The sequence below is a fragment of the Botryllus schlosseri genome, chromosome 7 (assembly GCF_051294905.1).
Source record: "Botryllus schlosseri isolate E-star chromosome 7, Bs_hap1, whole genome shotgun sequence".
Lineage (NCBI taxonomy): Eukaryota > Metazoa > Chordata > Ascidiacea > Stolidobranchia > Styelidae > Botryllus > Botryllus schlosseri.
The window spans coordinates 5,253,706-5,278,332 of NC_137242.1; the positions used below are offsets into that span (position 1 = coordinate 5,253,706).

General features: G+C 40.8%; 3 protein-coding genes across 4 annotated transcripts in view; all 3 read left to right on the forward strand.

Annotated features, from left to right (window-relative positions):
* The window catches only part of LOC145442642 (solute carrier family 23 member 2-like), a 34,811-nt gene extending 29,771 nt beyond the window's left edge, over nt 1–5,040 (forward strand). Inside the window, exons 11-13 of the mRNA XM_080320608.1 lie at nt 3,124–3,305; nt 4,450–4,570; nt 4,631–5,040. Of these exons, the coding sequence (XP_080176734.1) occupies nt 3,124–3,305; nt 4,450–4,570; nt 4,631–4,691 (364 nt within the window). The 3' untranslated portion in view covers nt 4,692–5,040. The remainder of the gene's footprint in view (nt 1–3,123; nt 3,306–4,449; nt 4,571–4,630) is intronic.
* Nucleotides 5,041–9,499: 4,459 nt separating this feature from the next.
* LOC145442773 (glutamate-rich WD repeat-containing protein 1-like) lies at nt 9,500–20,241 on the forward strand. Of its 2 annotated transcripts, XM_080320758.1 has the most exons (8): nt 9,501–9,757; nt 13,447–13,610; nt 14,278–14,379; nt 15,349–15,556; nt 15,621–15,760; nt 19,016–19,102; nt 19,169–19,276; nt 19,853–20,241. In XM_080320758.1, the coding sequence occupies exons 1-8, from the start codon at nt 9,619–9,621 to the stop codon at nt 20,201–20,203; spliced, it is 1,299 nt and encodes a 432-aa protein (XP_080176884.1). In that variant the 5' UTR covers nt 9,501–9,618; the 3' UTR covers nt 20,204–20,241. The 2 variants fall into 2 exon arrangements, with proteins under 2 accessions (XP_080176883.1, XP_080176884.1); XM_080320757.1 differs by having other exon boundaries at nt 9,500–9,757; nt 19,016–19,276.
* A 1,635-nt stretch (nt 20,242–21,876) lies between these two features.
* Nucleotides 21,877–23,715, forward strand: LOC145443276 (small ribosomal subunit protein eS8-like). Its single transcript, XM_080321268.1, has 2 exons — nt 21,877–22,011; nt 23,029–23,715. The coding sequence occupies exon 2, from the start codon at nt 23,047–23,049 to the stop codon at nt 23,671–23,673; it is 627 nt and encodes a 208-aa protein (XP_080177394.1). The 5' UTR covers nt 21,877–22,011; nt 23,029–23,046; the 3' UTR covers nt 23,674–23,715.
* Nucleotides 23,716–24,627: the final 912 nt, after the last annotated feature.

Consider the following 24,627-nt stretch of genomic DNA (forward strand, 5'->3'; position numbering starts at 1 on the left):
AATAAAATTTATATTTTCGCAATCAGTACCACCGTAGCTTTCGATTGATACCCATTTTATCAATTTTAATGCTCCGGCAAGCCGGTCAAAAATTACCGTCAATTTACCTTTGACGAAATAGGAAGTGTGACGAAGACCAATTTCACTGAGCCGTGAGATTTGCTTGTATCCACACCATATAGGGCACTATGATTGTACCTTTACTCATATTACTGATGCATAGCTATCCAAACTAAAATGTAAAAGTAAATAGTTTGGTGTGAAGAAGCGCTGACGTAGAACTCGATGTATTGACTGAAACAATTGTATAGAAGTAGCCTAGCCTAGTGCATTACCGACGACGACGGTAAAACTCCCGGCGGTGAATATCAAGCACTGTTGTTGTTGCGTCTGGTATACATGGTGTTAGTCGACTACAATGGACATTTACACCAGGCCGATATTCCTCATTTTGGATTCCGTATAGCTGCCCACTTCTAGCACGGCCCACTTCTAGGCTTTTTAACTCAACTCTTACTCGGATGAGATGGCGAGGAGGAGCCTAGATAAACCTCCAACACTGAGGTATAGGAATTCTGGATTCGACCTCGGTCGGACTCAAACCCAAAATCCATTGGTGTTGCAGCTGCGGATTATACCACTACGGACTACGCTATATCGCCAGCAAGCAATGGTTCTATGTGCTATTTGCACGCGGCAGTGGCTCATATCCTACTTCTGGTATGCATAATAGAATGAGGATGGTAAGAACCCCTGATAGGCTCTGGTTCGTGTGAACGCGAACCTTTTTGTTAAGTTATACGTGAACGCGAATGTGAACACGAACCTATGACGTCACGTGGCGTCGTATGCTAATTCAACCCTACATTTCCGTCAAGTAATGCATTTATGTACATGAGAACTGACGACGACTCAGTCCACACTATGTCAAATGCTGAAGTAAAGTCTGACTTTATAAACATCACCAATGTATCAACTGGAAAATTCAAATGCTATCATTATTCCATTACATTATTATTTTCCGTCGCGTTGCCAAGAATTTCGAAGAGGACTTGCAAAGAAAAATGAGCTTACACATTAACGATCTATAGCAGTGGTTCCCAACGTGGGCGATTTGGCGATCTAGGGGGGCGAAAATGACGAAGGGGGCGATAGGGGGGCGAAAATGGACAAAGGGGGCGACGGGGGGCGAAAATAGCGAAGGGGGCGATAGGGGGGCGATGACGCGTCAAAACGGCTGACCTTTTTTTTTTTTTTTTTTTTTAGTCATCCACCTAGCAATTCGGAGAGAAAAAACGTTATTTTCAGCTCTGAGCGGAGAAAGATGACCTTTTTTTTTTTTTTTTTTTAGTCAACCCGCCGGTGATTACAGTCTGTATGCCCAATTATCGGTGCACAAAATTTGGGGGGCGATGATCGGTGTTGACCTTGAAAAGGGGGCGATGGGTCGAAAAAGGTTGGGAACCACTGATCTATAGGCTGGACCACACATTGTATTCTTAAGGCGCCAGACTGTTGCTACATTGATATTGATTAGAATGAAATACCGGTTTCTGTACTTTCTACAGATATCGCCACAAAATTAAGATATAATGTATAGCCAAAACACCAATCGGGCGGATTTACAATACAATACACATACAGTACGATGAACATATCAAATAAAGATAGATTCCGTACGCCTGCTTCTAGACAACGATGCATTCTTTCTATCAATTTCGTTGATGTCGATCATTGATAAATTGTTATAGCGGGACAAGCTCACAGCTCAGAGTTACTAAATATCCACAAACGGAATCTGAATATTCTAAGAAAAGGGCTGGGTCAGTGGTTCTCAACCGGGGGTCCGCGGACCCCTAGGGTTCCGCGAAGCAATTTCAGGGGGTCCGCGAAACCTCCAAATTTGCAAAATCTGCCATAACCTTATTTCTATTTTTTTAATTAGAGAAATTACGAAGCAGTTTCGCTTCTTAATTTCGCAATGTGGACATTGCCGTTACTATATTTCATGGTTGACGAATAAAAGAACTCTCTCTCTCTCTCTCTCACTCATAACTGCTAAAACTTAAGGACTCGCGTAAACAGAATAGCCGACTAAGATGAAATATTCTACTGTACAAACTCATTTTAATCGCCAAATTGCCAATAGCCTACTGATGCTAACATATTGCTGTTTAGAGATGTTTTGTTGGGGCTTCGGAATAAATTCGCTTGTAAAAAAATCCATTTTCTTCTGTGATACATAACCGTTATTCCAGAATAACTTCATGATGAGCTGATACATAGAAATGACTAGATTGGACGTTATATTAATAAATTGATGATGGGGATATTAGTGCGATATATGTTGCTATCGGACCCAAAGGTGTCATTGGAAGCAATACGCGTTATTATTACATTCACCACCACCGATCGTTGTGGAAATTAGTCGTTCACATCACATCGACGGCGCGGATTTTCGAAATACGGCAGTGTGTTCCAAGAAATGCAGCCTCAGAATTAATTGAACTAATAAACGTCTTCCCAATTTCTACATACATAGAAAGATGTTAATTTTATGAAAGATCATTTTGTTGTTGTTCATCACTAGGCTACAGTTAATATTTTCACAAGACAGATGACGGTTGCACGGTAATAGAGCTAAATTTGAACTAAGATATGGGGGTCCGTGACCGTCCAAAGGGGATCCGCGAAGAAAAAAAGGTTGAGAAACACTGGGCTAGATGCATGTTCATTTAGTACTGACGTAAATAATTGTAATATATTTTTTAAAAAAGTTCACAGTGCACGACCTAACAAGATTCGTTTGTGAGCTCGAACCTCCAAATTTATTCTGAGTTTCACCCATCGAACGTGAACCTCACGTTCCCGTCATCCCTAGAAAGCAGTTTTGACCGCTTTAATTCTGCATGTCGATAGAACCCACCAGGTTGGAAATGCCCGCGCAGTTTCCATCATTTCAATCGTCTTGTATCCTCCCCAACAGTGAAACTACTTCGTTATCCTGTACCGATACTGCATACGCTCGTTTGTGGTTCTGTATACATGTATATAATCCTCCGAATAATCCTGTAACCGCTATATATCGCATATGTTTCAACACCAGTTCCTCTTTTCAACTAGGAATCTCTTCGTGGTCGGATTCCCTTTATTCATGGGACTGATGGTGCCAATCTGGGTTCGTACACACAGCAGCTCGATCAATACTGGTAGCGAAGAGCTGGATCAGATCATCATCGTTTTGCTTGGAACGTCTATTTTCGTTGGCGGCGCATTGGCCGCCTTTTTCGACAACACGCTGCCAGGTATCGGTAACGGGCGTATGCATAACAAATTAAGATCCGACTATGTAGATACCGTTCTTGTCTCAACTTTCTAATAGTTTCGCGCTTCATTTAATTACGTGTATATCAGTTTCGTCCTTCATTTAATTTAATTTACGTGTGTTGTTCAATTCGTTGCGATGATATAGATTCCTTTCGTTGTTACATATGCGAGGAGCTTATTCCATTCCACCATACGGATCATATTTAGCTATTAATCATATACATAGACTTGTATAAAATTTGTATTTTATCCGTATCCAACACCAGCCGGTTTATCTCGGCTTATTCGCTAATTTCATCGCGTCACCGTTTCTATATCGTAATACAACGTCGTAGATAGAGCGACTGCAGCACATATTCGTCGAGGCCAGTGATATTTAATCTGACGAATAGTACGCACATGCGGATGACAAACGTGGCGCGGATGAGTGCGGATGGAAATTGTGCGTCTTTTACTTTTTCTGACGTGAAATAATTCAAATAAACTTAATTAGCATACAAAATATTGTGACTCCTTAACTTTTGTCGTTGTAACGCATGTGTAAAACCTCGTTGGACGACGTAGCGGTGTAATCGTAGTTTTTACTTTAATTTTGTCTCGCACCAGCCGCAGAGAATTACTGTTTTCGCACTATTATTACTCCGTAATCAAAAGTCTGGTTCTAAAGTTGGTATATACATAGGCCTACCTGGCCACCCAGGCACTTGAAGTTCCAGCACAACGGGTCACAGCTTATTTCGCTGAAAACGACCTTAGTGCATTGGTTATAATCCAGAATGTAAACAAATGTTTACATTCTATAGTTATAACATCAATACGAGGAAAGCGAGTTATCATCTATTCTTGATGCGACACTTGATGGCCTGTAATGCGGGGAGCAGATATGAAATTGCCAGAAATAGTGAGCAACGACCGAGTCACTGATTAACCGGTAGTTGAACAAAAAAGTGTTAAATCTCCTAATTTCATTTTTTGTGATCATTTTCGGTTGGTTAATGCGGATAAAAATTTTGAAAAAATAAAATTTCGGATGTCTCCCAGAAATATTGGAAAGCACTGCATGGTCAGGAAGATTATAATGAGACGAATTTCATCAATAGAACGATATATATTTCCCCGCAGGTACCTTAGAAGAACGTGGAATGATCTACTGGAGACGGAAGACCACATCAAACACAAAGGAGGACGGTATACAAGAAGCCTCGGCAAAGGACTACGATTTACCGTTTTCAACTGACTGGAGGTATGGAGCCGTGAAAATTACAATAAAGTTCATTTTCATACCTCCCGTTCCTCTATTTAGATTCTCGAGATACATCCCCTTTCTTCCGCAGTATGACAGCGTACGGAAGATCAACGATTGAGGACGATGCTGCCGATGCAGCGACGTCAGAAATAGGTCAACGACTGCCAAGACTTTGAATGGTTTACCATGCTACATTTGTCAGCTAAAATCGTGTTCCTATCTTCAAACTTCAAGTACTATATTACTGAATCAACATCGAGACGATGGAATCCAATCAACATCGAGACTATCGGTATAGCATACCGTTCCTTTGATGAAATCAAGAGATTGTGACATCTTCATGTTCATCACTTCTACAACATCAAAGATATGCGGGCTCCGCGACATATCTCTACACTATCGATGCATCGTAAATAGAATGGCTCATAAGAACATAAATGCCAGTACTTTCTTGCAGGTGTCAGGCAGCCAGCGTATTATTGTTTTCGACAAATTACAGAAGATGGGATGCTGTATTTGCAATACGCGTTAACGATACCAGGTAGTCCTCAGACACAGGGCGGTAGAGTCTGAGTCGGCGTTTCGCTCATTTTCCCCTTAATGGTATCGGAGTCTCGAAATTTTTTTAAAACAACCTGGAGTCGGATTCGGATTCGTGAAAAAAATACTGGGTGGAGTCGGGGTCGGAGTTTGTTAAACACTTCTGACTCCGACTCCGACTTCATTATTATGAATCAGGTGCAATGTGCATGCTTTAAAACAGTGGTTCTTAACCTTGCCTCCAGCGCCCCCTAAGGGGCGCTGGCGATTTTGAAGGGGGCGGAAACGCTCAGGGGGCGATATGGGGGCGCTGGGCTCAGAGGCGATATGGGGGGGGGGCGCTGAAGAAAAATGGCTTCACAGTAGATCATGATGTAGTAGTAGGAGATATCCTTAATGAGTATTCAGAGCAAATTAAAATTTCACCAAACACGTCAAATCTCGAAATTTTTAATCAGGCTACGCATCGACGTTTGTTACGTATTTCTCATAAATGTAGTGGGTTATTATATGGATTGCGCGTACTTTTATATCGCCAATTTCCCGGTAAAACACTACTGTCACACTTGCTAGGGTTATTTTCAACAAAATGTTTCGAACTAGGTATTATATCCTGCAGCGCACAGCGTGTGGATCAGGGTTGTAACCAAGTCACAAAGCTCCGAGTCACAAGTCATTCCCACTTTTATGATTTTGACTCGAGTCAAGTCGAGTCATTTTCACCAAGTCAAGTCCGAGTCCAAGTCATCGAGCAGAGGTTCGAGTCCGAGTCATGGTATTATGACTCGAGTCCAAGTCATTGTGTTGACTGCTAAGTTTCCAGTTAAAGTCTGGTTAAACCCACTCTTATAACTCTGTTTGGTGATATCGAATGGTTCGCATTTATAATATACGAATCTTCCTCACTTTTAACAGTTTCTGGTCGCATTTTCAAGTACCAGTACGAATAGACGTAATCCCAATAGGGTGGTTACTTTACTGTTCTTCGAAATTACAATGAAATGTCGATCTTGGTCGGCTGAGTCTCGAGTCATATGACTTGCTTCGAGTCATGCGCAATGACTCGAGTCCAAGTCGAGTCAATACACAGATTGACTCGAGTCGAGTCGAGTCATTTCCATATTTTGAGAAATTGACTCGAGTCAAGTCGAGTCATCAAAAAATCGGGACTCGAGTCTGACTCGAGTCATTACAACCCTGGTGTGGATATATCGCTTTTAAGAGTGAGAGCCCGGGGCCCTTGTACATAAAATAGGCTTTGAATCTTTGTTCGCGAAAGGAATGACTAAATATTCTTGTATTTGAGAGCTACAAAATTAAATCGTCTGAATATTCATTTATCGTATCATAAAGGATGATACCATCCCTGTATTGCCAATCGCAGCTGTGAATTCGGGATGCGTACATCTGGTTCGAACCACAGGGTATGAGAACGTGCCCGATTGTTGTTACAACAACCTAGATTTGACCCTGAATATTCCATATACAATTATTATATGGTTTATTATTGTCGAGTTGTCCTCGAGCGCGATTAAATCGCGAAATATTTCCAATACTAAAGTCCCGAAAACACCGACTGGATTTGACCTCTTACTAGGACCGAAACTGCTGCAACCCAAACCCACAATCGCGAAGGGGAGGGGGGGAGCTCGAAGCGTGCCCTAAATTATTGTGGTGAATAAACATAAATTACACATCATGTTTTGACGACTCCTCCACGAAAAAATAGGCATAATTATACAAAATAGAGATAGGCATTTCAGCGTCGCCCATTACCACGCCACGATGCACGAAGACCTATGAAGTTCCTGCCAATATGGAACTCCGAGAAGTGTGCCAAAAAGATTGTCAGCGAGAAATCCTTAGCCGAAGAGGATTGCCCTTATGTTGACCGTAAACTTCGATGTAAATAAGTCTAATTGGCCATTGGTGATTAAATCGCCCGTGCTGAATTATCATGTCGTCACAATCTGCACCGCACATGACAAATAACATCCAAACACCCGAATATGTTTAATTATTAATCGCGTGGCCTTCATTTTCCAAGACAACAGCTCCCTCAGCGCCACTGGTAAATCAGATCACGTGGGCTGAGAGGATAAGACATATATATGCAATTACCACCTATTCATTCATGCATTATAGAAAATTTTGGCGCCTAGGGTGACCAACTGACCATAGGCCACACAAACTTTGCTGACCATCGAACAGGGTTGTAACCAAGTCACAAACCTCCGAGTCACAAGTCAATCTCACTTTTATAGTTTTGACTCGAGTCAAGTCGAGTCATTTTCAATTCACCACCGAGTCAAGTCCGAGTCCAAGTCAGCGAGCAGAGGGTCGAGTCCGAGTCATGGTATTATGACTCGAGTCGAGTCCAAGTCATTGTGTTGACTGACCAGTTTCCAGTTAAAATCTTGCTAAATCCACTTTTCATAACTCTGCTTGGTGATATCGCATGGTTCGAATTTATAATATACTAATTTTCCTCATTTTTAGCAGTTTCTGGTCGCATATTCAAGTACCAGTCCCAATAGACGAAATCCCAATAGTGTGGTTACTTTACTATTCTTCGAAATAACAATGAAATGTCGGTCTTGGCCGTCTGAGTCTCGAGTCATGCGCAATGACTCGAGTCCAAGTCGAGTCAATACACTGATTGACTCGAGTCGAGTCGAGTCATTTCCGTATTTTGAGAAAATGACTCAAGTCAAGTCGAGTCATCATAAAATCGTGACTCGAGTCAGACTCGAGTCGAGTCATGACTCGAGTCATTACAACCCTGCCATCGAAATTACGTGATGGGGTTCTTGGGGGAGAAGCCTCCAGAAGTTTGGTTTATCACGCTATTGCTGCCCAAAACAATCGTTTTTTAGGGGCACTGACGAAATGCTGTTACGTAGGGTTACCATATTTTGGAATCGGGAAAAGAGGACACTTTTTCAAAATTTTTAGACTTACAATACGTGAGTAAAATCCGGAAAAAACGGTAAATTTTCCACAAAATTGCGGTTGGTTGACTAAGAAAAGGGTCAACTTTCAGGCTCAACTCCCGAAATACAGTTTTGCTTCTAGATTTTCCGTTGGTTGACTAAAAAACCGTCGCTTACGTTCGAACCACAATTTTCTGTTTAGCATCATTTATGCGCATTTTCACTCGAAACTATCCACCATCTTAGCTCTAAAAGCTGTCAAGGAGGACGAATTGCCATAAAGGAGAACATTTAGGCGTCCTCGAAGGACATTTTTAAAATCCTGAAAAATGAGGACAATATGGGAGTGCCGGGGCGCTCCTTGATCGGTGGATAATCCGAGAATTATGAACGAAAAACTCACATAACTCCGCTTTTACTGGTCGGAATTGAGTCAAATTTGTTCTGCATCTTCTTTGAAGACAGCTCAACAATTTCATGGGGTTAGCAGAAAAATTTGAAATTTTTTCTCTCTAAATTTTCCCTAATAAATTAAAAATTTTAATTGGATCTGCGGAGTCCTATACTTGTTAGAATTGAACCAAATTTGGCGCGCAGCGTTTTTTAGGGCAACCTGACAATTTAATAAGTGAATGGCTGGAATCCGAAAAAAAAGTTATTTTTGAACAGCCCTAGAACATTTACAATGGTCATGATGAACCACTCAATTAAAACTATCAGAGGATAGAGTAAGATGGAAAAAAGATGAAAATTAGGTGGCATACCTTAGTACAGGGGTGGCGAACCTTTTCAGCCAAAGGGCCACATTCGATTTACGAACTATTGCGCGGGCCACTAGGAGTTCCATTGCCCTGATTGGATTCCAATGTATATTTTCGGAATCAGTGCGACAGTAGCTTTCAAATAAGATTAACTTTATTGAATTTAAGCACGCGGGTCGTCAGCTATCGAGCTATGGGATTAGCAATTATGTTGCGTTCAGATTGCTGAGCAGTAATTACCTCCGGGCAAGCAGGCGTGACGACGGGTGTTGCGTATCTATCCGTAGGTTAGTTATTAATAGTTAATTTGACACGAAAAGTGTATTGTAAGTAGCAAATAGCAATCAGCTGATTGAAGATACAGCGCAAGCATGGCCAAACCATAGCAATTTACAGCGTAGCTACGCTGTAAATTGCTATGGCCAAACGGCCAAGCCTCGATGGCCGACGAGTCGGCCGACGTGAGTGTGCTGCGCAACAAAATTTCTCTCGTTCGTCGGCCGAGTCTCTCGAAAACGGGCCCATAGGCCGTGCATGGAAACGCAGTATAGGACAATATCGTACAAAATCAATGATATATATATATATTGTGTACTGTATATATATCATTCTACAAAATAGATCAACGTAGACCAATCGCAGTGAGCCGTGAGATTTGACCGCGTCCACATCCACAATGGCGTGAAAAATGAGACTATGCTCGAATGCACAACCCACGTGTTAACAGGAGGAAAACAAACCAGGTTGCTTATTATAGTTTTGCATACTTGCTACTTGGATTTTCTGTTGTCAAAGCGGGCAAATAAATCAAATGGAACATGGTGATGGTAGTGAAGAAATGGAAGATGATGGAGTTTCAAGGATATATCTTCCAGGAGACCCGGTAAATGAAGCAGAGGAGTTGGTTCGGGATGAATCTTCTTATGTATTGTATCATGAAGCCCAAACTGGTGAGATTATGCTCGTGCTCGTTAGTTTTGGCGTTGTCCATATCAGTAAGATGATTATAAGCAAAAAATCTAAGGGAATTGTATGTATTTTGTTGTTTAGACTGTATATGGGATCCGGAGGTAAATGAAATTCAGTTTCGGCTCTTGCATATCGATATCATATCAGCATCTATAGCATAGATTCTGATGTAATGTCACGGGATCAATGATCTAGATCCATGGGTATGAACTCGCGGACCGGTAATATTAGCCCTAAATTTAATTACGACAAATGTATGCAACTCGAACATACGATAATATTGCAGGGAAACTTCATTTAATGTTGACTAATTCCCTCTCAACACGCAAACGGCCGTCTCCACTGCATTTCCGATCAAATTGAAACTTTTCACATAGATCAGGTATTAAATTTGGTGCATAACAAACTTTGTTTCAAGAAAATCGGACAATTCGATACAGAGTTATTGCAATTTGAAAAATGACATTTTGTGCTCACTCGGTCGTGACGCTATACCACTTGAAACCTGTGTCTAATTGTAATTAACATTCTAGTGATCAAATTGCGGCCAGGCAGACTTAAATTTCTGTAGTAAGATATTTTGGTATATGCTTATTGTGATAGACCTAAATTTTCAACTTTACTAATGGGGGTTAGGGGTCAAATGTCAATTCAAAGTCATAATGTTTTTTCAAAATCATCCATGCGTAATCCTCATTCTCAAACTGCAATTGCTCAAGAACCGATCAATAAAGTAATATTGATTAAATTCTGTTCTACTCAGAATTGGGTACTTTAGTTGTACCTGATATTGCAGAGAAATCTGAGAGGGTGTGAAGCAGAGTTGGATCAATTGTAATTTGTAATTGTAATTGAATGTAATTAATTACATTTTTCAATGTAATTGTAATGTAATTGTAATTGAAGCATTTTTATTTTGTGTAATTGTAATTGTAATTGTAATTTGACAAAAATTTTGCTCAATTACAATTTCAATTACATTAAATTGCTATTGAGACCTGACAAGCACAACATAAAACAATTGACTTATAATGCATTCTCTTTAAACGAACGACAAGGAATTTTGTGGATCCATTCGCGAAGGCCATTGACCTCGCCCTTGCGGGCGGAGTTTATTTTTATTTTTACCGCTATGCTGGCCTCGGCTGCCATTCCATACAATTTTAAATTACTAACCAACCGATGGATTCGCAACACGTGGCTCACGATTGAATACGCCGAGAAGCGAATTGCTGAGCCGGCTAAAAGCAGCAGAATTGATAGTCCCATAGCTGGCGATCCAAGAGTCGAAATTTGATATGTATGGTCGTAATCGAAAGCTAGTGTCGCACTGATTCCGCAATAAAAGTATATTTCCAGGCAATGGTACCATCCCAAAATAGTCGTGAAAGTCTGGGAATCGGCATTGTTCTGAACAATCGCTATGGGCGTAACTGGTAATTGTTGTAGTCATGCTGCTGCAGCGCTCTCACTTTTCAGAACAGTCGGCCTTAAACGGCTATTTTGGAGCAGTTACATTGCCTGACGAGATTTTATTTTGTATTTTCGGAATTAGTACATCAATAGCTTACGATGAAGACCAGATGCATCAAATTTGGACGCATGGATCGCCAGCTCTAGGACTATAAAGTTTGCTGGTTTTAGCCGACTTTTCAGTACGTTTGTCGGTACATTCATCCGTGACTCACATATTGCTCATCTATCCGTGGGTTGGCAATCTACAATACGATTTCAGATCACGATGATGCATCGTCATTTCGTCTGGCTAACTAACCAGACCACTGGATATTATATAACGTCTTATCTGACAAAGCACGGTTTTGTTTTTACTCCTCATCCTAATTCCTACGTCCCTCGATAAAAATAATATTGTTTCTTTAATTATATACTATATACGCAAATCCAACACATGCATATATTATAATACTTTTTCAACGACATACTGCACCCTATCCTCAATCCTAACCCATAGGAAATTAGGTAAATAACATTTTACATTTCCAATTACGTGAGCCATAATTACCTAGCATACAAAACACGCTTACATTACGTCACAGTGACATCTTACATAGCATACTATGTACGCACATCAACGCAATTATTACTACACAATCTGAACTAGACTTGAATTGTTGTTAAATACGACGCTACGGTTGTCAAGGACCACGGTTGAATTTATGACTATTCAATTAAATGTTCAACAGCAGCAATTGTAATGTAATTGATGCATGCAAGGAGTAATTGTAATTGTAATTGTAATGTAATTGATGCGTGCAAGGAGTAATTGTAATTGTAATTGTAATTTGATATTTTTAGCATGGAGTAATTGTAATTGTAATGTAATTGAAACATTCATGAAAGTAATTGTAATTGTAATTGTAATTGAACTGAAATAATGTAATTGATCCAACTCTGGTGTGAAGACGAATTGAAATATTATTTGGATGTTGACTCGGATTACTGATAGTCGGTAAACCCAGAAGCACCCTTGCAAGCATAATGGATACGCAATAAATAAAAGTACTCTCTGAGCATGGCAATAATTATCTACTGAAAGACATTATCATATAGGGAGTAGAATAATGGCAAAATCAGATAATCACTGAATTAAATTAATTAAAATTAATTAAAAAATGACCGATTTTGCATTATGCACCATATTATATTTTTAGCCATGTTGCTGTCAAATATCAATAATAAAACTAAGTTTTGTGCATTCTAGTTGGAAACAGCTTTCAAATGACACCTTGCTTGTGAATGTTGGTTTAAATAGAATTACACCAGATGAGTTGAAAAATATCGTTATGCATCACTGATTTAAACATATGCCAATTTTGAAATCGCGTTTTGAACCTTGATCTAATACTGTGGAGCGGGGAAATTCATGGTAAGTGAAGAACATGTACCAACAATTATTGCTAAATAACATTCAAACCTTTACTCTACGTAACCTCTGAGGTATATCAGTTACAATCATACACAGGTTTTGTGTTGCCAAATTTCATGGTTAAGTAATCACAAAATCATCATTTTTCAAACTGCAATAACTCGAGAACCGTTCAACGCAATTGTCCGATATAAATTTCGTTGTACTCAGAACCAGATACTTTGGTCGTATATAGATTTAGAGAAAAATCCGAGAGGGTGTGGAGACGGATTTAAAAAATATTTGCATGTTGACAGGGAATTACTCTGTTGTCTATTTGATATTATAGATATTATTGAAGTTTCTATGAGGAAAGATCACGCATAGTCCTGTTGAAGACTACACTATCTTGATTGTGATTGTTCACGGTATCCGTTGAAAGAAATGCGACTTTGCTGTTTGCTATAGCCTATATATCATACTCACAAGTGCCGCTTAATTGCACTGTCGGAATTTGAGGAAATTTCTTCAAAGTCCCTGTGGCTCTCGCATATAACTATCCGAAACTATAGTTGCTGGCTACTTGATAAACGTTTTCGTACAGCACTTGCACCCGTGTGACGTACTCTCAAAGAAGCTAGAATGAATTTTCTATTATGGTTATGACAACACTCAGAAAATGTGTTATTGGCAGGATCGACAGCGGTTGCGAACCGTTGATCTAGATGTCCCATTAGGCCCGGAACTCTGAATTCAGTGTCTTTCTGTAAGAGGATATTTGAAAAATTGTGCATTCATTTTTAGGTTCTCCCTGTTTGAGCTTTGACATTATACATGACGAACAAGGAACCAACAGAACCGACTATCCTTTGAGTTGCTATGTAGTTTGTGGAACGCAGACTGATCAGAGACCAAATCATGTGATTGTCATGAAAATGAGCAATCTACATAAAACGGAGGAGCCAAAGGTATGAGTTTGTGAAATTGCAATAAATGCTTTGATTGTTATCTGTCAGTATTGAATAAAGTTGATTTGAATAGTGTATTTGAATACTGTATGAATAGGCCTATGCTATATGCATTTTTCATCGCTCGTTTGTATTTAGATTTGCTGGACAACCTCTATACATTAATTTGCTTACTGACTGAACTTGTCTAGCGAATAGCGACCTATTGTTTTTGTTGCACACTGAACCCTTCTATAGTAGGCTACTCTCAGTAACGCAAAATTTGCCCATTTTCCGTTGGATATGCAAAATTTGTGTCGTTTCAAACCGACATGATAAACAAACGGAAAATTGTCAACAAGAGCTGTCTAGTAAATGTTATTCCCATGTAGATCTATCACTTTCTGCCACATCACTCCATCTAATAGGTTATGCCACTCTATTGTCGATCAGTAACTGACACACTTTTTAAACGCCGTGGAATTGAAAAAACAATAACCATAATGTGAAGTTATTACTGAATAGTCAATCTACATTAACACACACATATGTTTGTGATACGGTGCTTGAATCTCTGTATAGTTGTCGTGGCTTGTAATTGATGTCAGTTATGATGACGTACGTGCATGTACAATTCTAAATTTGTTCATGTCAAAATGAGATGATGTGAATATATTCTCAAATTTAGGATGGAAGTGATGACGATTCAGAAGAGGAAGAAGATTTGGACAGTAAACCAGAGCTTGAAACCGCCATGGTTCTCCACCATGGTGGAGTCAACAGAGTCCGGGTATGTTCTTTTGTATGATACGCTCGTGTTTATCGTGAATGCATATTATGGGATTAGACCTATCTGCTATGGATTGTTTTTGCCAAACCAATTGAAAGAGATATACTTTTCTGTGGCAATTAACTGATCCTTATTTTTGCATATAAATGACAAAACGTGGGAAGCTATTTCGAATCGGCAACAGCACCACTGTCAACACCTCAACTGTGGTCTAGGGAATAGGATTGTATGTGCAGTGCAACCTTTTGGACCGGCTGTTATTAACTCCGTGAGAACTGGGGGACACTCGTTGACCTTCTGGCCACCTTCTTAGGAATAGGTACCGGTAATGGTGATGGCGAGAGTTATCGATTAAATTGGGTATCGTACTACACATAACTAGTGTGAATGCCTGAAGGGTCCACAAAAATTTTAGGTAAACAAAAATATTTAGTCCAACTGTTTGTGTAGAAAGCTTCAATACGCATATTGTCCTTGTCTTAGCCCACCTGAGCTGATTTAAAATGTAGTAGACCAAGATAAATTAAAAACCTTTTTTGTGGCCGAAAAAATTTTCTGTTCTGGTTTGCCCACCCACATCCCTGGTGTCAAAGATTCCACATGTTTGTGAATTTTATTGCTTGGTTCATTACATTAGCGAATGTTGCAGGAAAGTGCTCTAGCTGTTGGTATATTTATCTGGAGGGTGTTATGTAAACTGCAATGCAACTTGAAATGCACCATACACTGTCAAATTGCTTTTTATTTCAAGCATGTTAATTCCAATGTACCATTCACAACAAACATTTGAGTTGTCTTAGCCCAGTGATATTATGAATGCTCGCTTGTTATTAATGATTTCTCGAGAGAAGGTTTTATAGTTCTCAGAAATTTGCATGATGGATGCAATATGCATGCATGTAGCTGTCTAGAATGGCTGATGTAGCATTTTTGTCTTCCTGCAACGCTGATATAATGATTGAATTGCAGTGCACAAAAATTGGTAACAAGAGAATAGCGGCGACTTGGTCCGAGAGGAATTCGGTGCATTTGTGGGACCTCAGCGCGCAATTGGCGGCAGTCGACAATCCCGCGGCGTTGCAGCAGTTCCTCCGCCAGGAGCAAAAGAACGCTTCGCCCGTCTTCACGTTTTCCGGACACTTGGCGGAGGGCTTCGCGATGGACTGGTCGCCAACCGGTGCGTTCCAACTGTCTGTGACCAAATTTGTTTTGAGCAATTGCGATTGTTTTCGTGGCGTCAGGCTCGTTGCTTACCGGAGACTGCGGGAGGAATATTCATCTTTGGACGCAGCAGAACAACGGCTGGCATGTCGACCAGCGGCCTTTTCTGGCGCACACGGACTCTGTGGAGGATATTCAATGGTCTCCCAATGAACGTAGTGTAAGTTGGCTCAGCGATGGTGGAGTTGCAAAATATATCTAGCGATACTTGATATGATCCATGGTTGTAATGACTCCAGCCACGATTTTTTGGTGACTCGACTCGTGTCATTTTTTCAAGTGCTTAAAACGACTCGACTCAAGTCAATTTGTGTATTGACTCGATTCATTGTGCGCGACTCAAACCAAGTCATATGACTCGAGACTAGGACGGCTAAGACAGACATTTCATTGTAACTTTGAAGAATAGCAAAGTCACCACATTATTTGGATTTTGTCTATCAGTCCTGATATTTTGAAAATAGGGCCGGAAACTGTTAAAACTGAGGAAAATTACGATATCATGAATGCGGGCCATTCTATATCACTCGGGCAGAGTTGAAAAAGTGGGTTGAACTGGATTGAACTGAACATTGAACACATGACTTGGACTCGAGTCACAACCAGGGTTGTAGCCAAGTCACAAGGCTCCAAGTCACACACAAGTCAATCTCACTTTTATAGTTTTGACTCGAGTCAAGTCATTTTCAATTCACTACCAAGTCAAGTCTGAGTCCAAGTCAGCGAGCAGAGGGGCGAGTCCAAGTCATTGTGTTGACTGCTCAGTTTCCAGTAACTCTGTTTGATGATATCGAATGGTTCGCATTTATAATACAGGCTACTAATTTTCCTCCCTTTTAGCAGTTTCTGGTTGCATTTTCAAGTACCAGTACCAATAGACGAAATCCCAATAGTGTGTTTGCTATACTATTGTTCGAAATTACATTGAAATGTCTGTCTCGTTCGTCTGAGTCTTGAGTCACGTGACTTGGTTCGAGTCAATACACAAATTGACTCGAGTCGAGTCATTTCCGTATTTTGGAAATCGTTAGTTGAGTCATAACTCTAGTCACTATAACACTATGACTCGGACTCGACCCTCAACTCACTGACTGGATTTGATGGTGAATTGAAAATGACAAAACTATAAAAGTGAGTTTGACTTGTGACTTGGAACCTTTCGACTTGGTTACAACTATGATAGGATCTAGCAATTATGGTCTAAGCTCACTCAGCAGGGGTGGTCACTGATGAAGCGCTTCTACGTTTCAACGTACTGAAAGTAGATTTTGCTTACTTGTACTATTTGTCCTTTTTTAGGCCAAAATGAGTCTAGAATACATACTTTTTGCATGGAAATCGCTACTTTTAGTTGTACTTGAGAAGATATTTGCGATATTACTTCTACTTCTACTTGAGTACCAACGATGGCTACTTAGACCATCTGTTACTCACTATTGGATTTGTGGTAAAGTTTTGAAGAGAACTCTCAACGGGGATGACTTGAACTGATCTGTGTAAAAGTAACGCAATACAGACGCTGTCGTCACAAAAGGAGCAGTGCAATCGGTTTTTGTTATACCTTCGCACTAAGTCTCCCATAACGGCATGGGGAATTTGTGTTGCAACCGTAGCTGGTCAAGGTAGTCAGCGTTGGTATTCGGGTACAGCTACCTGCAATGTGTAACTTGTGATATCACTCAACTACAAGTAGAAATGGTGATTTCCAAGGCAGGCCAAAATTACATTTGAGTAAAATAAAAACGAAAAATGTCGGATAAAAACGAAAAATGTCGGACATACTCGAGTAAGTCGTCTGAAGAATTGGATTGGGATGAGGCCTCGAGTAAACACAAAATGTGTGTAGTATCAAAACTGAAAGTGGAAGTAATCTTAAGCACGGTAGCAAGTATTGTAAGTAGAGCCCGACCGATTATCGGCTCGCCGATAATATCGAGTCGATATCACGCTTGGAGAGAAATATCGGTATCGGCCATTGAAGGTAAAAAAATATCGGCCATTTTCGTGACGTCACAACATGGTGGCAGGGAGTCCGAGAAGTCGATAGAAGACGTGATGACGGTAAATTATAAAAATAAATGGCCAAGCTGCATATAGTGCATACTGCACACAGGGCAGTAGGCGTGCCCACTGCCCATCTGAAAATTGTTATAGATAACTAACAACCGTTATGCCCCACTGACTTCATGGGAATCCCCCTGCAGTAATCGATCACCAAAGACAGAGAGCAACTGGATGGATAGTTGTCTGCAGAAGATTTCAATCAGTAAGAGAAAGAAGAACTTCAATCATGCTGGACTGACCCTCGTGATGATAGGGAAAAGCGTCGCGTCGAAACATTTCTCTGAAGATAGTGCTAATGGTTCCGTACCAACAGAGCTAATTATACCAGTAATGTATGAAGTCGTCTGACGCTAACCGAGGCCTGCGGGGCCACCATGATAGGAAATATGCGAGCATAGAGGGCAAGAAAATCAAGCAAACGTGGAGTAAAGCCAATAATTGATACGAAAATTTTTGATTCCATGATGACATTGGCCAATTCTGACAAAAGACCGTAAAATATTGATCAATTGATTGTTGAAATGCTGGTCATGGTTAAGGCCCAAGGGGGATGGTTGGAGCAGTTGCAGACGTGGACATTTTGAGTTGCTTTGCACATTCTCTTCAGCTATTTGTTGATGATGTGCTGAAGGCTCCAGGTGCACTGCCAGAAGAATATCAATATTTGGTGAAACCATTGAAGGAAAGATCCGCTGCAAGGGAGCGGTAGAACCGAAATGAAGAAAGATTTCCAATTCTTGCTGTGCCACTAACTATGGTACCAAGTGAAAGACTGCTCACTGTGTTTAGTACTATATACATCATTTATGGAAGACCACAGAAGTTCACTCCTTGGAGAAAGGGCCGGGAAATTGTGCTTCGTGAACTGTAATCTGCAACTGCTGGATTGGTGATTTTAATATATTTTTATAGTCCCTAGATCATATTTCTCATGTTCAAGCATATCAATGGCTGTAAAGTTGTTGAAATAAATGCTCTGAGGTGTTAAATATGGGCCTTGGGCTAGATTCCATATCTTTTGAATATCGGCTGAATATATCGAGGTTATCGGTGGAGGTACTGGATATCGGTCTTATCGGTATCGGCTCAAAAATCCAATATCGGTCGGGCTCTAATTGTAAGTAGCCAAGACCTACTGGAATTCATTGTATATAAGTTAAGGTGCCTAGTGCTGACCCCCTCCGCTTAGAACTTATAACCTGAATAGATTACGGAAAGTAAATGCTGGCTGCGTATGTTAATGTTGATCACTTGTTCTACTATAGAATTGCAAGAAATGTCCAAGGAAGCGCATGCAACATGCACTAAGCACTTGTATTTTTAGCTTTCAATTGCTAATTCTTATTGACAGGTATTTGCTTCTTGCTCGGTGGATAAAACTATAAGAATATGGGATACGCGGGCTTCGCCTGGCAAGGCGTGTATGCTGACGGTGAACGTGAGTTTTTTCCGCTTTGGAATCTGCGATTTTGCAAGTGAAGGAACGTTTGTCGATTTTCGACAGGCTCACGATAAAGACGTGAACGTTATTAGTTGGAACAAAAAGGAACCGTTTATCGTAAGCGGCGGCGATGACGGTGTAATTAAGATATGGGATCTACGGTCATTCCAGGTATGCTGTTTTTCAAACGTGTTGTACTTGGCTTTTGCGTTGGCCTGACTACTTGTGTAGTTGCAATATGTTTGCTAGACTATGTCCACTTCGACTTGTACTGTTTTTGAATATAAACTACTTACTTTTCCCATATTTTTTGCAGGATAGTTGGTTTTGGATTAGATTAGTTCAGTTGTCTAATTAGAGCGAAATTCGGATCATGCAATTTGTGAAATGTTTCTGTGCTCTTTTTTTACTTACAATCTTATTTTTCTTGTTGTCCTGAGATTGCTACAGGAGAACTGTAGTACGATACGATGAGCCAAACTATGTGTGCAGACATTTGTCGTTCGCATGCTTATGAGAAGAAGTCTGATGTGATACGGACTGGACTTGATTTTTCTTACTATTTCTATCTAATTTTAAGTTTTTGTTGAAAACTGATGCCGGTTTAATTTGGCAAAAACCATTGCTATAATTCTAATCTAATTTGGAAAAGCTGAATATTTTTTAGTTGTGGCCACCATGTGGCACCCATTCGCCGTTATCATTATTTCCGTAAACTCTGATCCGACAATATCTTGAAATTTGCAGAAGGGATCCCCGATCGCTCTGTTCAAGCATCACAGCAAACCCATCACATCCGTCGAGTGGCATCCGACGGAGAGCAGCATTTTCGCTGCTGCGGGCTCCGACAACCAACTGACCCAATGGGACCTTGCCGTCGAACCGGACGATGGTGCCGGGACGGGGCAAGACGACGGCATGGACGACGAGACGGGGCAGAACGGCAATGAGAGACTGAAAGACATTCCGCCGCAGTTGCTCTTCATTCATCAGGGACAGACTGATATTAAGGAGCTGCATTGGCATCCACAGATACCGGGTCTCGTAATCAGCACTGCCTTGTCGGGGTTCAATGTTTTTAGGACTGTCAGTGTTTGATTCAATTTGAAATACATACTTTTATGATGCCAAACAAACGCATCGACTGTGGCAGTTGGTTTTGTACTTTTCTGAGGCAATGGCGAGTGTACCCCATCATCAAGTGAATTTTTATCATGCCTGGCGGCGTATTCTGAAGATTTCTTTTCGACGGACTGCTGAAAACCAAAGTGACGAGTGGGAATCGGCGGCACCCAACTACCCATACCTTTGCACTGACACAACTATTATCACATCTGGCATAGTAGGGTTGGTTTCAATTAGTTGCGGCGGCTATTGTAGCTGTTTCCGTTGAGCGCCTCGAATATGGCGTGAACAGAGAAATAAAGTCATGGACTCAGGTTGCGAGATCGTCATCCCGAGAATGACCGATCATCAAGCCAGAAATTATCCCGGCACCCTCCAACCACTCGAAATACTTGATCACGCTATGATTCAGAACGACTTGGCTGATCAATGAATCTTTATAGTATATTTTTGAAAGGACTAATATGATTCCAGATAGTTGGTGTTGTAAACAGAGCGTCGCTTGGTCACTGAACGAAGATTGCTCTGTGGCAAAACAGATGAAGTGACTATAACGCAGAGCGAATGTTTGTAGATGTTATAGTTGTGTAATCTGACTCCAGAAGGTTAAGTTTACAATTCGTTGGGTGTTTCCTTGCGTTCGACGACCGGCAATCCACGCCGTGGATTGGCTCGTTGGCTGACGTACCACGAAGCCTGGCTATTGCGCACCTATTTGAAGATCACACGGACGAATGTTTTGTTTCTGTCTTCACGACTTGTAACTTTATTAAATAATGTACGACGACGTAACAGTACTTCCGAATTTGTCAATTGACTAGAATGAACCAAATGAATGTCTCTACGTGGTATTACATGCGGATATAAAATATTATAGCCACGAGAGAATATATATGCACCAAAACATCGTACGATTTCTTTCTCTTATCTTTATTCACACGACTCACAAAGGTCTTATCGGGTTTTCACTTCAGGGAAGTAGGTAAGGTTTTATAACACTCCTCATTGATCACTATTACAATGGCGTTAACAATATATTACGTTAAGTGACATTCACAACACTCATCAACCCATTGACCAATCAATTCCATAAATCGCTTCATTCGCGAATGGCTGGTCCAATCCATGCTACCATGTCTTTCTGCCAATGATAAATACAGTCCATCCTCAAGATTACCGGACCACGACTGACCTATCGATCTCGGTTCCCATGACATGCCGCCCTATTTCTTGTCGCTTCCTTTTTCTATACTATCTTCTTTACTTTCATTCAGTGTGCATGCCTCCTCTTTACATCGCCTAGGCCAAGGTGGGTGTCCGATTCCATAGACAACTCCTAGTCGCTTCGACATCTTCCTTTCTTTTCATTGTATCGCATTTTTTGTGGTGTATTGAACTGATAAAATTGCTAATAAACCAATAATGATGATGATGATATATATATGTATATATCATTGCTTTCTGGGCAAGAGAATGTTTCGAATATAACCTGTGTACCAGCCTTGAGTAGGCTGTGGTGTGAAATTGTGTTGTCTTCAAAAATTAGAAGTTTTTTTAGTAGTAGTCGTATCGTAGTAGACTATAGTCCAATGTAAAGATAAAGAAAAAATTGCTGCGATGGTTGCAACAATGATATCTGTATGTGATCAGATCGATAAATGACTATAGTCTGTCCAACGAGCCATAATTCTCACCACTAGGTGTCACATAGCGACCCACGTTGAAAATAGCAAAAGACAGATCTTTTTCGCGTAGATCTGGGCTCAGCACAGTGTTTTGAGGTAAGGATTGAGCTAAATTTGGGCATAATTTGCGTGTAAATACTATGTGTTGGCCAAACCTCGAAATATGTCTTCGTAGATACTGGTACACAAGGTTCGTTCGGCTGGAAAGAGACGAAATTTCTCGTTCGTTAAAAAATCAAAGTGCATATATGCTCCACTCTGACCAGTGTCTCTGTTTACATTGTCGCCGTACATTTATCCGCCGATGAATGTCTGTTTCAACTATCCCCCCGTACTTTATTATTTCACCATAGTTATAGGCATATGTCGATAAACAACTGTAAATTTGATTGTGTCTTACCGGCTCATATCACTGTACCAATATAATACGGCAATATAAAATGTGTCTCAACTCTAATCATGCACCTGTATGGAAACCGTGTCCTGTGCTCACACTACGTTTTATTTTTTATTAAATTACTTTACCTTGGATAATCATTGCTGCAATGCTGCTCACCTGATATATCAGGCAAAATGTACCGAGATTCCAGTAGGGCCAGGGTGGAATTGGTGGTAAACGTCACACGCAACTTTAAATTTAATTCTTCAATTATTCTATGGAAGAAACAATTCTGTCACGCGCAACTTATTGCAGAAAACAACCACTAATTCCAGTCTGGCACTGGCAGTAGGGATCATGCACATCGAAGATTCACCTCACTGCACACACAGTGTGACACTATGTAAAAACTGACTTCACACACGAAATATATCGCGCTAAATGTATAGATGAGACGTACGTTGTTTTGGAGGATAAAAATAATGGTGGAGCCGCTTCGCTTATCATGATCATGGTCTATAATTCAGCAGATTTATTCTCCCCCACTTTTATGGTAACCTTATAGCTACACAGTACACACCTTTGAAATAATGAAGTTGGGATGTATGTGTTAATTTGTTCCGATGCGTGATGTGGATTATAGTATGAAGACTACAAACTGTATATTTCCATCACAAATTGACAACTTGCTAGCGTATACTTGATACAGTACTCAAATTCCATATCATTTTCAGGACACTGCAATCTGAACCATGGGAATATCCAGAGATTCATGGCATAAGCGGAGGAAGACCGGGGGCAAACGCCCGCAGCCCCACAAGAAGAGGAAGTACGAACTCGGGCGCCCGGCCGCTAACACCAAAATCGGAGCCAGGCGAGTTCACTTGGTTCGCACTCGCGGCGGGAACAAAAAGTTCCGCGGTCTCCGACTTGACAGCGGCAACTTTTCCTGGGGTTCCGAGTCGTGCACCAGAAAAACGCGTGTCATCGACGTAGTCTACAACGCCAGCAACAACGAGCTGGTCCGTACCAAGACCCTCGTCAAGAATTGCATCGTACTCGTAGACAGCACTCCATTCCGTCAGTGGTACGAGTCGCACTACATGATCCCTCTTCAACGCAAACGCGGCGCTAAGATGTCTGAAGCTGAGGAGGCTGTCCTCAATAAGAAGATGTCTAACAAGACCCAGAAAAAGTATGACGAGAGGAAGAAGATCGCAAAAATTTCGAGCGCGCTGGAGGATCAGTTTGCGCAGGGCAGAATTTACGCTTGCGTTGCGTCAAGGCCTGGGCAGTCTGGCAGATGCGACGGGTACATTCTCGAGGGCAAAGAGCTGGAGTTCTATCAGAAAAAAATGAGGGCAAAGAAAGGAAAGTAAATTGCGTTGAATACGGGACCGTAATAAATATCCTACCAGAAATATTGTGGATATCTTTGAGGTGGGCAATGGGCATGGAGTTTATTTTGTTACCCCTGGCGGTGCCCGGCTAAGCACACAGCCAATTCTGTAGAACCGTGTCACGAAGTTACATAGTATCAGCCAACTGGTTATATGACTGGTAGATACCGCTATACCGGTGTACCTGATAACTGACATCGATAACTAGGGTTGCCTTGCGTCATCCTTTTTAGGGTTTTTGAAGATATCCTCCTTTTTGGCAATTCGTCATCCTCTACAGCTTTTACAGCTAAGATAGACAGATTCGATTGACAATGGGTATAAAAACGGTAAATCGCAAAGCAGGGTTGTAACCGAAAGACAAGTCACAAGTCAATCTCACTTTTTTAGTTTTGACTCGAGTCATTTTCAATTCACCACCCCACTAAGTCAAGTCAGCTATAGTAGAGGGTGGAGTTCGAGTCATGGTATTATGACTCGAGTCCAAGTCATTGTGTTGACTGCTCAGTTTCCAGTTAAAGTCTTGTTAAACCCACCTTTATAACTGCTTCGTGATATCGAATGGTTTGCATTTATATTATAATAATTTTCCTCACTTTTAGCAGTTTCTGGTCGCATTTTCCAATACCAATAGAGACGAAATCCCAATAGTATGGTTACTTTACTATACGAAAATGAAATGTTGGCCGTCTGAGTTTTCGAATCATGACTTGGTTCAAGTCATGCGCAATAACTCGATGTCGAGTCATCTCCGTATTTTAAGGAAATGACTCGAGTCATCAGAAAATCTTGACTCGAGTCATCACAACCCTGTCGCAAAGACGGATGTTTGAGCAGGAGATTTGTGGTTCTAGCGATAGTGACCTTCCTTTCTTTCGTCAACTAATCAATTTTTTGCAGCGAAATCGCCTTTTTTCCGTCTTGATCAACAAA

Coding starts and splice junctions, on each gene's coding strand:
- LOC145442773 (XM_080320757.1), top strand. CDS start 9,619: ATGGAACATGGTGATGGTAGTGAAGAAATGGAAGATGATGGAGTTTCA. Junction 9,758..13,446: donor GTATCATGAAGCCCAAACTG/GTGAGATTATGC, acceptor ATTCATTTTTAG/GTTCTCCCTGTTTGAGCTTT. Junction 15,761..19,015: donor GGTCTCCCAATGAACGTAGT/GTAAGTTGGCTC, acceptor TCTTATTGACAG/GTATTTGCTTCTTGCTCGGT.
- LOC145443276 (XM_080321268.1), top strand. CDS start 23,047: ATGGGAATATCCAGAGATTCATGGCATAAGCGGAGGAAGACCGGGGGC.